The following is a 15,724-nucleotide window of genomic DNA, read 5'->3' as shown; positions in this document are numbered from 1 at the left end:
CCGGTTTTGCTCTTCCGGTGGAATTTTATATTTACGTTTCCATGGTTTCAGTAGTCGAGGTAAATGCATGGAATTTTTTTTTTCAATGACAATCTGTAAAACAAGATCGCGTGTTTCTCTCGCGAGAGCAAAATTGGGTACACAAATAGGGATAAATAAAGGTGAATGTTGCATATTATTTATCAAAAATGTGCATTTAAGACCCTTTCAACACCTAAAATCAATATAAATACCAGGTGATGGATCCTTTAAAGATAATTTTTTATCTCTGTTTCCATGGACATGGGTGCATTTATTTTCATCGAGCTGTGCACCAAATTAAAAAAGTCATGCTCATTGGGGGCAGCAGCAGCAGCTGGATGAGGATCTGGCATCTGGGCTGCAGGCTCCTCTGACCAGGAGCTGCAGGAACTTGATGTCGTCTTCTAGTTTTCTTACTCATCCAGTGAAGCTTCAACTTTGGCAGAGAGACAGCAGCCAGCAATGCATCCTGGGAGTCAAGAACTGCTGCAAACTGGCTTCTCTATTTACAGCTGTGGAGCCTGAGGTGGTAATTCAACCTGTTTCTGATTGTAACATGTTATTGGACGGAATATTATTATTAATTTTTTTAATTAAGTAACGCCTTGTATTACTCAAATACTGCCTAAAAGTTATATATTACTATAACTATTTAGCCTAATTCTGTAACGAGTTACCCCCAACACTGGACATGAATTCTCTGCAGAGGAGACAAAACCAGAGACAAACAAACAACTCTGACCTTTGACCTTTAGAGTCACTACTGTCCTTCTCAGTAAGTCTCCGTCCTTGTTGTAGACTCTGCAGGTGTATCCTCCTCTGTCTCTCTTTGTGGGATGTTTCAGGGTCAGACTGAGGTCTCCAGTCCTCAGCAGGTCTTCATTCATCTCTGTTCGTCCTCTGTAAACCAGGTCCTGTTCTTTAGGACCGTTCTCATACACATGGACCTTCATGTCATCTCCATCCGTCCACTCCACTCTGACGTCTTCAGACAGACCAGCTGTGGTCTGGAAGGGCAGCTGGACAGACTCCGCCCCCTCCTCCACCTTCACCTGTTGGACTGAGAGACAACAAACCACATGATGATGTCATCAGACAGCAACAGCAGGTTTTAATCTCTGACCTGAGTTACTTCCAAAATGTAATATAGTTACTTGCATTTGAAAGTAATATGTTTCTTTACAATATTACTTTATGATTTGAGTGATAAGTTACTGATTACTTTTTAGTTACTTCCACCAAAATAATCACTGAGGACAAGACATTACAAAATGGACTTGTGCAATAATCTGTCATGGTGAATAATCCTCAGTCAAATTGATGAAGACGTTTAGTCCTGACCTTTGTCTAAGACTCTACAGAACTTTTCCACATCACTAAAGTATTTGTTAAAGTGCAACAGGAGAAGCTGCTGGAAGTGTTTATCACTGAGACAGTTTCTCTTTGGGGTGAACACCAGTCCCTCTACACTGAAAAGTCTCTCGACTGCAGGGTGAACTGGATGGTGTTGCATCGTTAACCTGCAGTGTCACTAACTCTCTGAAAGCGGTGCAGACTTTCCATCACAGAGGCAGATTAAAGATAATCTATTATCTCTATTTCCATGGACACAGGTGCATTTATTTTCATCGAGCTGTGCACAAAAGTAAAGAAAAGTCATGCTCATTGGAGGCAGCAGCAGCTGGATGAGGATCTGACATCTGGGCTGCAGGCTCCTCTGAGCAGGAGCTGCACTCTGTAGTGAGCAGGAACTTGATGTCGTCTTCTAGTTTTCTTACTCATCCAGTGAAGCTTCAACTTGGGCAGAGAGACAGCAGCCAGCAATGCATCCTGGGAGTCAAGAGCTGCTGCAAACTGGCTTCTCTATTTACAGCTGTGGAGCCTGAGGTGGTAATTCAACCTGTTTCTGATTGTAACATGTTACTGGACAGAATATTATTATTTTTTTTTAAATCAAGTAACGCCTTGTATTACTCAATTACTGCCTAGAAGTTATATATTAATATAACTATTTAATTTTGTAACGAGTTCCTCTGCAGAGGAGACAAAACCAGAGACAAACAACTCTGACCTTCGACCTTGAGAGTCACTTTTGTCCTTCTCAGTAAGTCTCCGTCCTTGTTGTAGACTCTGCAGGTGTAGTATCCTCTGTCTCTCCTTGTGAGGTGTTTCAGGGTCAGACTGAGGTCTCCAGTCCTCAGCAGGTCTTCATTCATCTCTGTTCGTCCTCTGTAAACCCGGTCCTGTTCTTTAGGACCGTTCTCATACACATGAACCTTCCTGTTGTATCCGTACATCCACTCCACTCTGACGTCTTCAGACAGACCAGCTGTGGTCTTGAAGGGCAGCTGGACAGACTCCGCCCCCTCCTCCACCTCCACCTGTTGGCCTGAGAGACAACAAACCACATGATGATGTCATCAGACAGCAGCAGCAGGTTTTAATCTCTTTACTGAAGCATCACAGAGCCGTAGAGGAACCTGAAGGACAGAACCAGACCAGAGGGACAGTGGACACATGGAGGAAGTCAAACCAGGAGTTGAAGGTGTTGGACATGGTCAGAAAAAATGGATCCATGGAGTGTCACTGGTTGTTTGTTTAACACCAAAGAAGAAGAGAAAGAATGATAGGGACCAGTAAATATTCAATTAGACTTTAGCAGTGGCAACAAGCAAACACGTTACAGTAGAAATATAATAATATAATAACTTATTTGTCAAAAAAAAACATTATCTGATGTTTCATATTCATATCTACTCAGTCAAATACAGTATAGCTCCACCCCTGACTGCTACACCTCTGATTTGTGATCGATCCATGATTGTCTGGACCGTTAGTTAATGAGGGAAAATGTGTTCAATTTATCTCTTTTACTCGTCCCTAGACGACTTCCCTCCGCTCTCCAAGTGACCTCCATGTGACGTATTAAGGGCTGAGGGTGAGTGAACGAGGGAAACTCAACCTGCTGTTGGAATGCAGCAACACTGTTGGACACCGTTTTACCCAGAATTCAACTCCACAATAAACAGTAAGTTAAAATAAACAGATGTATAAATGTGTTGGCAGCTGTTCTCTCATCGTGGCTGTGACACCTCAGATAAATACATTAATGGAAAACATGAATACAAAAGCAACAACACAACAACAAAAAACACACAATGGAAACGAATGACAATAGATCTTGACATTAAAACGAATGATGATGAAAGTGAAATTTGCGCCAGCTAATGTTAAAGCTGTCGTGCCAGATGAGAAAAGACTAATCAGCTCCACAGATCTCTTAGGGTGTTTTTCAGTATTGTTTTGAATTTTCTGTGGACCTGTGACATTCCCGTGCTGCCCACAGGAAATTTGGCCTCTGCTTTCATCAAGAGCAGCCGCTGACAGGTGGTAATAGACAGTTAACAATATTTATCATTTGTGGCAGTCATGACTCGTGTAGTAATCACAGTAAATGTAAATTCTGCAAAATCCTTCAAATTAATTTCCTTATATTTGATTTCCTTCAAACATTTCTGAGTAACGTTGCCTCCAGTGGTTTGTCAACATCTGTTTTTGATTTCCTTTGTGTTATTTTTGCTGTTTTTGCTCTCTGTCCTCTCAACAAAAAATGGGAGATTTTTTCAATACACACACACACACACACACACACACACACCTACACACACACACACACACACACACACAAAACATCCTACCTTTTTTGATCAGCCTTTCATCAAGGTTAAGGCACCAGGCGACACCAAGAGGAACAACCACTAGAACCAGGAGACCACACATAACGAGGACGTCAACATTGGTAGAGAACTTTTCTGTGGATGAGATGAAGCAGATCTGACCTCAGACCAGTATTCACAGCTGACCTCTGACCTCTGACCTGTATCCTGTACAGGGTTTCTGCAGGTTTCACCAACTCAAATTTAAGAGTTTTTAAGATTATTATGAATTAAATTTAAGACCTTAGCACGACATAGAAAAAATGTACAAAACAAATGCAGTCACAAAACTTGCAAAGCGGGGGCGGTGCGTGGTGCAGTGGTTAAAGCGGCCGCCCCATGTAGAGGCTACAGTCCTACAGTCCTCAACACAGGTGTACCCGGTTCGAGTCCCGTGTTGGGCAGACCTTTCCTGCATGTCATTCCCCCTCTCTCTGCCTCCCCCTTTCCTGTCTATCTCACTGTGCCAAAAAATATACTTTAAAATTACTTGCAAAGTGAATGTGTTACATCCATGTCTGTCTCTCTCTCCTTCCTAGGGGCGGGCTGCTGCTGCAGCTGCAGGGCACACACCTGAGGCTCATCTGCTCATCAACCCACTGCTCAAAGACACCGTCTTCATCTTTACAGTTCACCACTTGGTCATTTTGTCAGGCTCCTTACCTGTGATCTCTAGTATCCAGTGTTCTCTAGTCTCCCGTGATTTTGTTCCCAGCCTTTTTCACTCCTTCGTGTTTTTTGCTCCTGTGTCTCCTGTCTCCCTGTGCTCCCAGATGCCCTGCCCTGTCAGCAAGCAGCTGCTCTGGACCCGCTCCCCCTCCCCCGGACCCTCTCCTCCACCACGTCTCACCATCCTTGCCTGCCTGCCCTCCTGTGTCCTCCAGCTCCCTCTCCTGCTCTCCAGCCCCTACCTCCCCCGTGGATTCAATAAAGTCTGTATTTTGGGTTTACTCAGTGTCTGCCTTCTTGGTCCACCAGCCACCTGTTGTCACAGAATGGGCTGCAATAAGTTGCGTGTCGGGCTCATTTGTTGTTGTAAAAACATCCAATAAAGCACGATGAAGGAGGGGCATTTTATTGAGCATTTGAGGTAGGAAAACTAAGACCTAATTAAAATTATGTAAAACTTGAACACAATACTTCAATGAATTTAAGACTTTTTAAGGCCTAAAAATTAGATTTTCAAATTTTCGACCTTTTTCGACTTTTTAAGACCCAGCAGAAACCCTGCCTGTAAATACTGTAGGTGTTGGTGTGTGGTGCTGACCTTTGACCTTCAGCTGTATGTTTCTCAGTGTTCGTTTATTTCCAAACGCTGAGATGCTGCAGGTGTAGTTTCCGCTGTCAGAGAGGAGGAGGTTCCTCAGAGTGAGACTGAGGTCTCCAGTGGTCAGAGCGTCAGTCTTCATGGACGTTCTGCTGCTGTAAACCTGGTTCTGGTCTCTGAGGTCGTCACCCAGCTGGTTTCTCTGGTGGACGGTTGGAGGACGGAGGTCGTGGCGGCTCCATGTCACTGTGGGGTTTCTGGGTAAAGGAGAGTCCTCACAGGGCAGCAGGACAGACCACCTATTGTAGACCTCCACAGTGTCTCCATGCCAGGACACTGAGGACAGAGACAGGAACATGGATCAGTGACGTCCTCATGTCCACAGTGAAGAGAGAGACTGACACACACACACTACACACCCTCTGTGTTAATCCCTTTATAAATAATGACACTGGAAAGAACAACAGCAGCAGCAGACAGGAGAACCAGGAGAACCAGGAGAACCAGGAGAACCAGGAGAACGTGGAGAACCTTGACCCGGACTCGACGGCGTCCTGTAGTCGACACAAACAACAACATGAGATTGAAACATTAATAAACAATAAAACATTAAAACAACATTTTTGATCAATTCACTACAGATTCCAATTCTACTCTTACACACACACACACACACACACACACACACACATACCCCCTGTGTCGTCCATTTCAACGATTATTTTGATAAAGACATAAAGCCCATAACCCAGGAGAATCAGGAGAATGGGGATAAACAGCAGACCCATTAGACCAGTGAACCACTCTGGAGGAGGATCTGTAATTGATACAAACAACATGAGATTAGATGTTAGTGTTGTTGTCAGTCAACGGTGAAATGACTTCATCCATCAGCATGAATGATCCAGATGACACACACGAACATACAAAACATACCCAGTGGGTCCTTAATCATTTTGATAAGGATGAAACTGCTAACACCAGCAGCAGGACCAGTAGGTAACAAAACCAGGAAAGACAGGAAAAACAGGAGAGCCACGTTTACCCACAGAGACAGATCATCTGTAGTCGACACAAAAAACGAAATGAGATTCAAAAATGAATAAACGATAAAATGTTAATACAACATTTCTGCATGTAGATTGTACAGAATGACGCTGGAAATGTAAAAGTGGAAAGTGAACTTTCTTCCATTGTATTGAAAAAAGTTTCACTGTCCAGAGCTCTGCTTATTGGGGGATGAAACTTCTGTCAAATGTCTGTAAATGTGATTTATCTGTAATCCCTGTGGGCACAATAACAGCTTGACAAATTATTTTAAGACACTGGAAGACACCAAATGTCCCACAAGTGAAAGAATGTGCTGTGGTCGCATCTTATGAAAGTGTGTGTGTGTGTGTCTGGGGCGGGGGAAGGTTCTGAGATCACATAAAGGTGGACAATCTACCCAATTAAGACATTTCACATGCTGCCTTCACCTCACTGGGATCCTGTGACATCCTAATATTATGTGATATCATCATTACTACTCTTATATGTTTACTTTTGTCTCTCTCTCTCACTTAGTTTATGTTTCCTGTGATCTGAATCCATGTAACATACATGTATGTATTCGTGTTCTAGATGTATCATTTACCAAGACTGTCGAAAACAATACACATTTGAATAAAACAAAAACATTTCTGATCAATTCACAACAGACCTCTGACCTCAGTCTACAGCTCTGACATCACATTAACTGGAATTAATTTCTTGCAAACATTCATGACACACACACAAAACACAACCTACTATTCTTAGTCATGGCTTTATAGCTTTTGTAAATCAGCAGAACAGCAGCAGCCAGTGAGAGCAGGAGACCAACGACACCACTGACAATGTAGATCCAGTTTGCAGGACGTTCTGTAGTCGACAAAAACAACAACATGAGATTAAAACATCACTATAAACAATAATGTGAAACATTAAAACACATTTCTGATGAGTCCATGTCCTCTGACCTTTGACCTTCAGTGTAACTTGACTCTGCCTCTCCTCTCCCCCCCTCCCTCTGAGGATGCAGCTGTAGTTGCCACTGTCTCTGATGGTGGGTCTCCTCAGAGTGAGGCTGAGGTCTCCGGTCCTCAGAGCGTCAGTCCTCATGGACGTCCGTCCTCTGTAGTCCTGGTTCTGGTCTCTGAGTTCGTCTCCGTCCGGCTGACGCTGGTGGACGGTTGAAGGACTGAGGTCGGAGTGGCTCCACACCACTGAAGGCTCAACCAGGTCAAACGTAGGAAAGTCACAGGGCAGCAGGACAGACTCCACCCCCTCATATGTCTCCACAGCTGAGGCATGCTGGGAAACTGAGGACACAGACAGAGGTGAGCCAGAACCACAGGTTTGTTTCTTATAAACGCAGAAGCTGTAAAAGTGCAAGATTAATATAACGAAACAAAAATATAATGATTTCATAGTTGTAAATGTTTGATTTCAATGTAAACAATTTATAACCTCTTTTTAGAAGCCGTACAAACTTATAACAAAACCATGTAATCTATGTATTTAGATAACAACACTCTAGGTACACTGCAAAAACTCAAACTCTTACCAAGAATATTTGTCTTATTTCTAGTCAAAACAATCTCATTCTACTTCAAATAAGACTCATCACATTAAAAAGTAGCTTATTTTTAGACACTTTTTACTTATTTCAAGCAAATTTTCGCTTGAAATAAGTAGAAAAATCTGATAGTGGAGCAAGTTTTACTTTCTTATTACAAGCACAAAAAAACCTGCTTTCATTGGCAGATTTTTCTACTTATTTCAAGTGAAAATCAGTTTGAAACAAGTGAAAATGATCTAAAAACAAGTTAATTTTTAGGTGATGAGTCTTATTTTAAGTGGAAAGAGATTAGTTTTGACTAGAAATGAGACATTTTGACAAGAAATAAGACAAATATTCTTGGAAAGATTTTGAGTTTTTGCAGTGTAGTTTTTACACAGTGTAGGAAAATGTCGAGAGACAAAAACTGAACAGTACTTTGTACATGGCTGAGTTTAATGTGAAACAGTTTGGAGAGAAATAAAGTTAAGAGTCCATGTCTAGTTAGTTAGTTAAAATATTTCTCACCGTACAGCAGCGTCACAAACACCACAAACATCTTCGTCTTCTCTAAAACAACCAAACAAAAAACAGTCCCATTAAAGCCGCTTCTCTCTGGACTGAGTAACGGTTATAATTGCACTGAACCAGGAATGTTACTGTAGATTTCAGCAGGAAGTGGAGACAGACCAACACCCATATCGAGTGTCAGATAACAGAGAAGACTGAGGCTGCACAGAAGCTAAGAATGTCCTGCTGGGTCAACAAAATAATATCATCAGGTCCCTGTCATGAAGTCTAATCTCCTAAATAAAAATTCACTCATAAAAAAAAAAATTGAGTTAATTTGCTGAAGCTGTTGAACAAAATATGAAATCAACATCAACCTCTAATGGCAAAAAGACTCACAAAGCTGTTGATTCATGTAGCCTACCTGTTGTATGTATTTTTGTATAATGTACAGTTAAAGACCTGGGGCCTCATTTATCAAAGAGGGTGTAAAACTGCTACTTAATTTTTGCGTACAGCGAAAAGACGAAAATGGTGTACACCCAAAATATTTACACCTTCTTCAGATCAATCAATCTGGCCCTCATTTATCAAACTTGCGTACACCAGAAAAATGGGCGTACACCAAATTCACCGCAAGGATCGGCATTTATCAATCTGAGCGTGAGCGTACGGTACGCACAAATCTCACGCCAGCTCTGACCAGATGTATGCACATTTGGAACCAGCGTAGAACATGCAGGAAGGAGTGCTGCTGTGTCAGAACGATTATTAAACCATAGTCTAATAACGCAGCCATGTGGACCACATGTTGTTGTCTATGTTAAAGACCTGGGGTCTCATTTATAAAACTGTGCGTGGGATCGTTACTAAAAGGGTACGTACGCCCAAAAGCCAAGTTTTGCGTGCGCCAGTAAATATTCAGATTTATAAAACCCTGCGTACGCACACTTGCAAGCAAACTTCCCTTTATAAATCACAGAGTTCCTACAAGTGTGCGCAGCTGAATCCGCTTCACGTTCTGCCCTGTACACGCCCTGTTTTAACCGTAGATGGTCAATGCAAACCACCACATGAATGCATCTGCATGTCAATGAGCCTGACGTGCTCTTGTTCTGTTTGTGTTGTGAATTAGCTGCAGGTGTGAAAGTGGCGACGTGACGTGTTGCGCTGCCCTCTCACATGCTGGACCCGGTTCGGCACATAGTTACAACAATGACAACAGTTCTAATCTGAAACGAGTTATTAACCATTCATCATGGTCTCCCTCTCCCTCCTTTCTCCTCCAGCGGTGCCATGGTGCAGAATTACGCACCGCTGTATTATTTACAGTAATTAGACTGATTGATAAAACTTTGAATAATTAACGGAATCAGTTACATTCTGAGGAATGATCAAATATGACACTTCTCTTGATAACAAGAAAACAGAATGTATTTGTGCGAACGATTACTGGATTTTTTTTCCAGGGTTTGAGATTTAATTGACTCTCGATCATATGTTCACACAGTAGGAACATATAGTTATTTACACCATGTATTTATTCCATGCAGCCGCGCCGTCCTCTCCCCCTCCTGCGCTCTGGGAGTGGACAATATGACGGAGAGACGGTGGTGATTAAATATAGAGAAGGAATCTTGATTTTGAATTTTAAGTTAGATTCAAAGAAGATGTTTCTGAAACACCAGTCCGATGCAAAATAAGGGCGCTGTTGAATTAAATCACCGTGGCAACATGGATCTAACGCATACGGGTTGAAACTAAATGTGTGATGGCCGATAATAAAAACATCATCGTTCTTCTCAATCATCATTTCCTAAGTCTGACTTCAGTTCACCACCACACCGTCTGTGTCGCCAATTCCCCTTTTCCTCCAAACCATGCGTACGCATGGCTCAGAGTTTGCTTAGAGCTGCGCACATTCTCCCGTCAAGTTTGTTTTTTATAGATCACAACCTTGGCGTGAAAAGTCACGTACGCCACTTTCAGCCCCGTTTTGTGCGTACGCAACGATTATAAATGAGACCCCTGATTGTCTCTGTTACTGTAATGAAGCAGTTCAGTTCCACGTGAGCTTTAGGCGCCATCTAGTGGTCGTAGTAATTATGACAGGACTAATATAAAGGGAAAATAGTGGTGACATGGTGAAGGAGGCCGAGGTGGAAGCAGGTCAACACAACACAGGAAGGAGAGTAGCATGTGACTCCTTTATGAAAGCAGCAGTCAGAACCTGGAAATCATTTATTTTACATTATATTGGTTATTTTAACACCCACTGGCCCGTCCAGGACCCGAGAGGCCCAGCATTCATTAGTGGAAGTGACATCACTTTGCAGGACTGTTTTCATCTTGACATTAAAGACTTTTATTTTGAAAATTCGTCATAAAAAAAAGCAAAATTTTATTGACTATAATTCAATGTATGTAAACAATAAAAGGGAGAATCATCCTCTTCTCTCTCTCTCTCTCAGCTTCACCTGTGCAGACAGGTGTGATCCATGAGCAGGAGCTGGAGACTGAGAACGGATGAAGAAGTATTTTTTCTACGATATTTCACCATGTCCCTGTAGACGAGACAGAAGACAGTGAGACAGAGACAAACAACCAGGAACAAACAAACAACCAGGGACAAACAAACAACTCTGACCTTTGACCCAGAGAAACACTGCTTTCTCTCTCAGTAAGTCTCCATCCTTGTTGTAGACTCTGCATCTGTATCCTCCTGTGTCTTTCACTTTGGGACGTTCCAGGGTCAGACTGAGGTCTCCAGTCCTCAGCAGGTCTTCATTCATCTCTGTTCGGCCTATGTAATCCCAGCCCTTTGTTTTAAAAACTTTCCCAAACACATGGACATTTGTGTTGTGTCTGTCTGTCCACTCCACTCTGACTCCTTCAGACAGGTCAGCTGTGGTCTTGAAGGGCAGCTGGACAGACTCCGCCCCCTTCTCCACCTCCACCTGTTGGACTGAGAGACAACAAACCACATGATGATGTCATCAGACAGCAGCAGCAGGTTTTAATCTCTTTACTGAAGGATCACAGAGATGTAGAGGAACTTGAAGGACAGAACCAGACCAGAGGGGCAGTGGACACACGGAGGAAGTCAAACCAGGTGTTGAAGGTGTTGGACATGGTCAGAGTTTAGTTTTGTCTCCTTTCAGTCATTTCTCTGTCACGTTGACATGTGGATGAAAACTGTCCACTGAAGAGAAGAAGACTTCTCCTGTGTCCGTTCTCAGAGTCTCACACTCATGTCCAACCTCAGAACAAAACACTGACACACAAACGTCCATCACATCAAAGTGTCTCAGTCTGTGAATCTGTCAACACTGCTTTGGATCAATAAAGTTGATCCTGTCAAAGTAAAAGTCTGGGACGGTGCTGCTGATGAAATGTTAAAGGATCAGTTGGTGTTTTCACACTGACTATTGATCAGTATTGATCAGGAGCAGTGGTTGGTTTGATCAGAGGGACAGATGGACACAGAGGACAGAGGACATCACAACAGAGACAGTTGGACAGGAAGTCCTCACTGAGAACAGGAGACACAGCAGACAGACAATGAACAACATTGCTCATTCCTGACAGTCAGTCACAGTTAAATGTAAATTCAGCAGATTCTTTCCTCTTTTCATGAATAGCCTTTTATGAAATTTAAGGCACCAGGCGACGCCAAGAGGAACAACCAGTAGAACCAGCAGAACCAGGAAACCACACAAAACGAAGCCTTCGACATTTGTAGAGTACTACTCTGTGGATGAGATGAACATAAACAACCTGGATCTACAGCTCTGACCTTTGACCTCTGACCTGTGTGTGTAGAGGATGTGTATGTTAGTGATCACCGCTGTGTTTTCTTTGACCTTGCCTTTCCCTTGGATCCTCCTCCTCTGAAAATGAGGGCAGAAAGGTCTTTTATTTTATTTTATTAGTGCAATATAGTGTGAAGACATACAATCAAATAGTACAGGGGTGCAACATGGTGATTAACAAACAGTACAATACAAACAAGACTTCACATAGGCAAATGGAGAGGAGACAAGAACAAAACATGACAAGAAACTAGATAATTTCCTCTGGGAAATTTTGATAGGGCCACTGGAGCTACGGCCGGTTTTGCCATCTCTGTCAACATGGGAATCAAACCCACGACCGACTTAAGGTCAAGACAGAGCTGATCAGACAGACACATGATCATCTTTCTATAAGCACTGATATTGAGAGCTGTAATCATGTTGAGTTACCCATGTGTGTGTGTGTGTGACTGTAATCACATGAAGCAACCTGTGTGTTGTGTGTGTGGTTGTGTTTGACAGAGACTTGAACTAAACCTGATGAAGGTGTCTGAAGCAATGTTACAAAAGTTTAAAAAAGCAACCCATGCACAGAGCTTTGAGAGAGAAGTCAATTAATCACAAAAGGGAGCAACAGGAGTAATAAAGTCTGACCTGAGAACTGTATGAAATGTGTTTGTGTAAATGTGGCACAATCTGAGAACAGCTTCAAGAACTGGTTCCAGGGTCTGAGTCATACTTATTTGGGCCTTATATGGATGCTATGTTCATTTTCTGGTAAACATCAGTGAATCAAGTACGATACAATCCAACGATGACAAAAGAAAAAATATATAATATTGATACACCATGATTGATAGATCATACAAACAAAGAGCCGTCACAATAGATGTGGTTTGTTGATAGGCGCCGTCTAGTGGTCGTAGCAACAGGAAAAGAGTGGTGACTCTCAGGAAGTAATTAACCCACATATTTTAAGTGTCTCACATATAAAACGACAGAGTGAACTGTAGTGATAGAGCCGAGTGATTTTCCTCATCAACAGAGAATCATTAAAGGGTTAGTTCGGGTCTTTTGATATGAATCTATATAGCATCCCCATCACCAGTTACGTGCTGTGACAGTGACTTTCCCCGGACTGCGTCCCGTGAGTGGAGTTCCGGCCTGGTTTCGGTGCTGACGAAGGTAGTCCGGCTAGTTGGCTGGGGTCACGAAAATAAAGCGTTTTTCTTCTCAAAACAATATGCGTTCAAAAGAGTGATATATTTACATCACAAAACCGTTGTCCACGAAAAAGTCTGACCTCGCAATCGCTTGGCGCTATTTTCTCTCCCTCCGTATCACTGCGCGCTGCCGCCTGTAGACGGCTGTGCGCGTTTCCATCAGCTGTTTCACTGAGTTTACTGCTCGGATAGTTCACATAAACATATCTGATTATGACACAAGTGATGAAGCCATCCCTTGTTTTAGCACAGAGCCAAAGGGAGAGCTTTATGAACCTGATGTGATGCTGAACCTCGTCAGATGGAGTTAAAACGAGCAGACAGAGAGAGAGAGGAGGGACAGGGAAGTGAAGTTAGACCACAACTGCAGCTGTGACAGACAGGGTGACCGGGTGATGATCAGTAATGCAGCGCAGTCCGTGATGGAAGATCAGCCCGACAAATGTACACAGACTATCAGACAATCAGGACGATTAGTTTTTTCTTGCCGTTATAAAATAGCGAGCCTCCACACCAGCCACGTCCACTGCTCTGGCTAAGCTGACCGGTGTTCAGATAGTAGTTAGATCTTCACATGTTGGACTTTTTTAAACAAAGTGCAGCCAAACACCAGGCTAAAGAGAGAGAACTGAGGCTCCTCTGACCGCTGCAGGTGAGCTGCACGTCAGCTGGCTGGAGCGCCGTTCTTTTTTTTTTTTCTTTTTTTTTCAGCAGCACCGTCCGGTGCAGGTGATGCACGCTGTCTGTCTGTGTATGTTTGTCGGTCTGATCTTCCACCATGAACTGCGCTGCAACGATCACCCACCTCTTTTATATAGGCCTACCTAACAGTCTATGGCTCTAACTCCATCTGACAAAGTTCAGCATCACATCAGGTTCATAAAGCTCTCCCTTTGGCTCTGTGCTAAAACAATTGGCTTCATCACTTGTGTCATAATCAGATATGTTTATGTGAACTATCCGAGCAGTAAACTCAGTGAAACAGCTGATGGAAATGCGCACAGCCGTCTACAGGCGGCAGCGCGCAGTGATACGGAGGGAGAGAAAATAGCGCCAAGCGATTGCGAGGTCAGACTTTTTCATGGACAACGGTTTTGTGATGCAAATATATCACTCTTTTGAACGCATATTGTTTTGAGAAGAAAAACGCTTTATTTTCGTGACCCCAGCCAACTAGCCGGACTACATTCGTCAGCACCGAAACCAGGCCGGAACTCCACTCACGGGACGCAGTCCGGGGAAAGTCACTGTCACAGCACGTAACTGGTGATGGGGATGCCATATAGATTCATATCAAAAGACCCGAACTAACCCTTTAATGACACTGAACTGTAGCCTATGTTTGATGTCCCATTGGTTCTTTAGGAGCAGAACAGCAGGTCTGCTCTGACCAATCAGAGGCGATCTGGCGATAGTAAGTCCCGCCTTCCTGTTGCCATGCCACCGCGGAGCGTGTGTGAGCCTCTTCCGGTCAGTGAGGAGAGACCTCGGAGAAAACTTCAACAGAGACGGTAAACGGTTGAAAAGTCACCAAAACCTGATAAGATATGGTCTAAACAATGTTTCGTTGATTTCCGCTCGGAGTTTGTCCAGATAGCAGTAAAATGCCATGTAGAAAAGATTTGTTAGCAACTGCTATCCTGCTGCTAATAGCTTCAGCTAGCAACTGTTAGCTTCCACGTGGTCTTTGGTGTGTGTGTGTTTCTCTGCTGTGCTGCCAGGGAGAAGTTAATTCATTTATTTAAACACTGTGTTTATGTTTTAGATAATGTCGGGCAATATTGGGCTCTTCAGGCTATATGTTGAAAAAATCTTTACTTCGCATATGGTGGAAACTGAGGTAATGAGTATTAAGTAGTCATTGTGTGGAAACATTTCTTACAATTTTAACTCATGTAATATTACATTACCTGTTAGGCTATATTGTTGAAACTTCCGTGCATAAGACAGAGGATATAGCATATTAACTATTATTTGTTCAGTTCATGTTCAATGCAGTTCATAATAATGTTAATAGAACAGGTAGATTTGTGATGCTATTCTTCTGACACAGATATGTTTTTTTTTGTTCCCTTCTTGTTTTTATGTTCTTGTCCTGGTCCCTGGGATTTGAATGTTCAGTGATGCTGATGGCGAGCCTTCCCACCTGGAGCTAAAAATAAAGACAGAATCACGAGAAGATGTCGTGGCCATCGAACACATTCCTCTCCCACTGTACTGGTTGGTGCGGTAGGCCAGACAACAAACACTCACATAAACACACAAATAATCCCCATTCCCCCAATCCCCATATATACATACTTTTTATATTCAAAATACACATAAATGCCTTTGCCTGCTACATACATTACCAAAGTAAGATAAGTAATACAAGTGAAACGAAAATACAAAATACAAGTGAAACAAAATAAATACAAATACGAGGCAAAGTTTCCAGTTCAATTATACTTTATTGGTTAGTCAATTTACTATTTTAAAATACATAAAGATATACAGTTATGCACCATTTACTAAATGTAGAGAGATGTTCCCTTACTAGATAGAGATGTTATTGTAGTAAAGTAAATTAAAATGCTTAAAAGGTGGAAACCCAAACGCAGCAACTGTCTGAT

At 42.6% G+C, this 15,724-nt stretch overlaps 1 protein-coding gene and 1 pseudogene across 2 annotated transcripts in view; both read right to left on the bottom strand.

Annotated features, from left to right (window-relative positions):
- LOC146968835 (muscle M-line assembly protein unc-89-like) overlaps positions 1 to 15,724 on the bottom strand; it is a 118,593-nt pseudogene that overhangs the window by 81,708 nt on the left and 21,161 nt on the right. The window contains exons 6-7 of the transcript XR_015034224.1: positions 10,743 to 11,060; positions 2,093 to 2,410 (exon numbers count right to left, since the gene is read on the bottom strand). The product of XR_015034224.1 is annotated as a muscle M-line assembly protein unc-89-like (transcript). The remainder of the gene's footprint in view (positions 1 to 2,092; positions 2,411 to 10,742; positions 11,061 to 15,724) is intronic.
- Positions 4,685 to 8,172, bottom strand: LOC146968836 (uncharacterized). Its single transcript, XM_085760423.1, has 6 exons — positions 8,114 to 8,172; positions 7,005 to 7,346; positions 6,796 to 6,906; positions 5,699 to 5,821; positions 5,005 to 5,340; positions 4,685 to 4,719 (listed from the first exon to the last, which is right to left on the bottom strand). Exons 1-6 carry the CDS (start codon positions 8,142 to 8,144, stop codon positions 4,685 to 4,687), a joined length of 978 nt encoding a protein of 325 aa, XP_085616549.1. The 5' UTR covers positions 8,145 to 8,172.

The sequence above is a fragment of the Trachurus japonicus genome, chromosome 18 (assembly GCF_045865225.1).
Source record: "Trachurus japonicus isolate A0001 chromosome 18, Traja_1.0".
Taxonomy (NCBI): Eukaryota; Metazoa; Chordata; class Actinopteri; order Carangiformes; family Carangidae; genus Trachurus; species Trachurus japonicus.
Note: the sequence above shows the minus strand (reverse complement) of the source record. Positions and strands in the feature narration are given on the sequence as shown.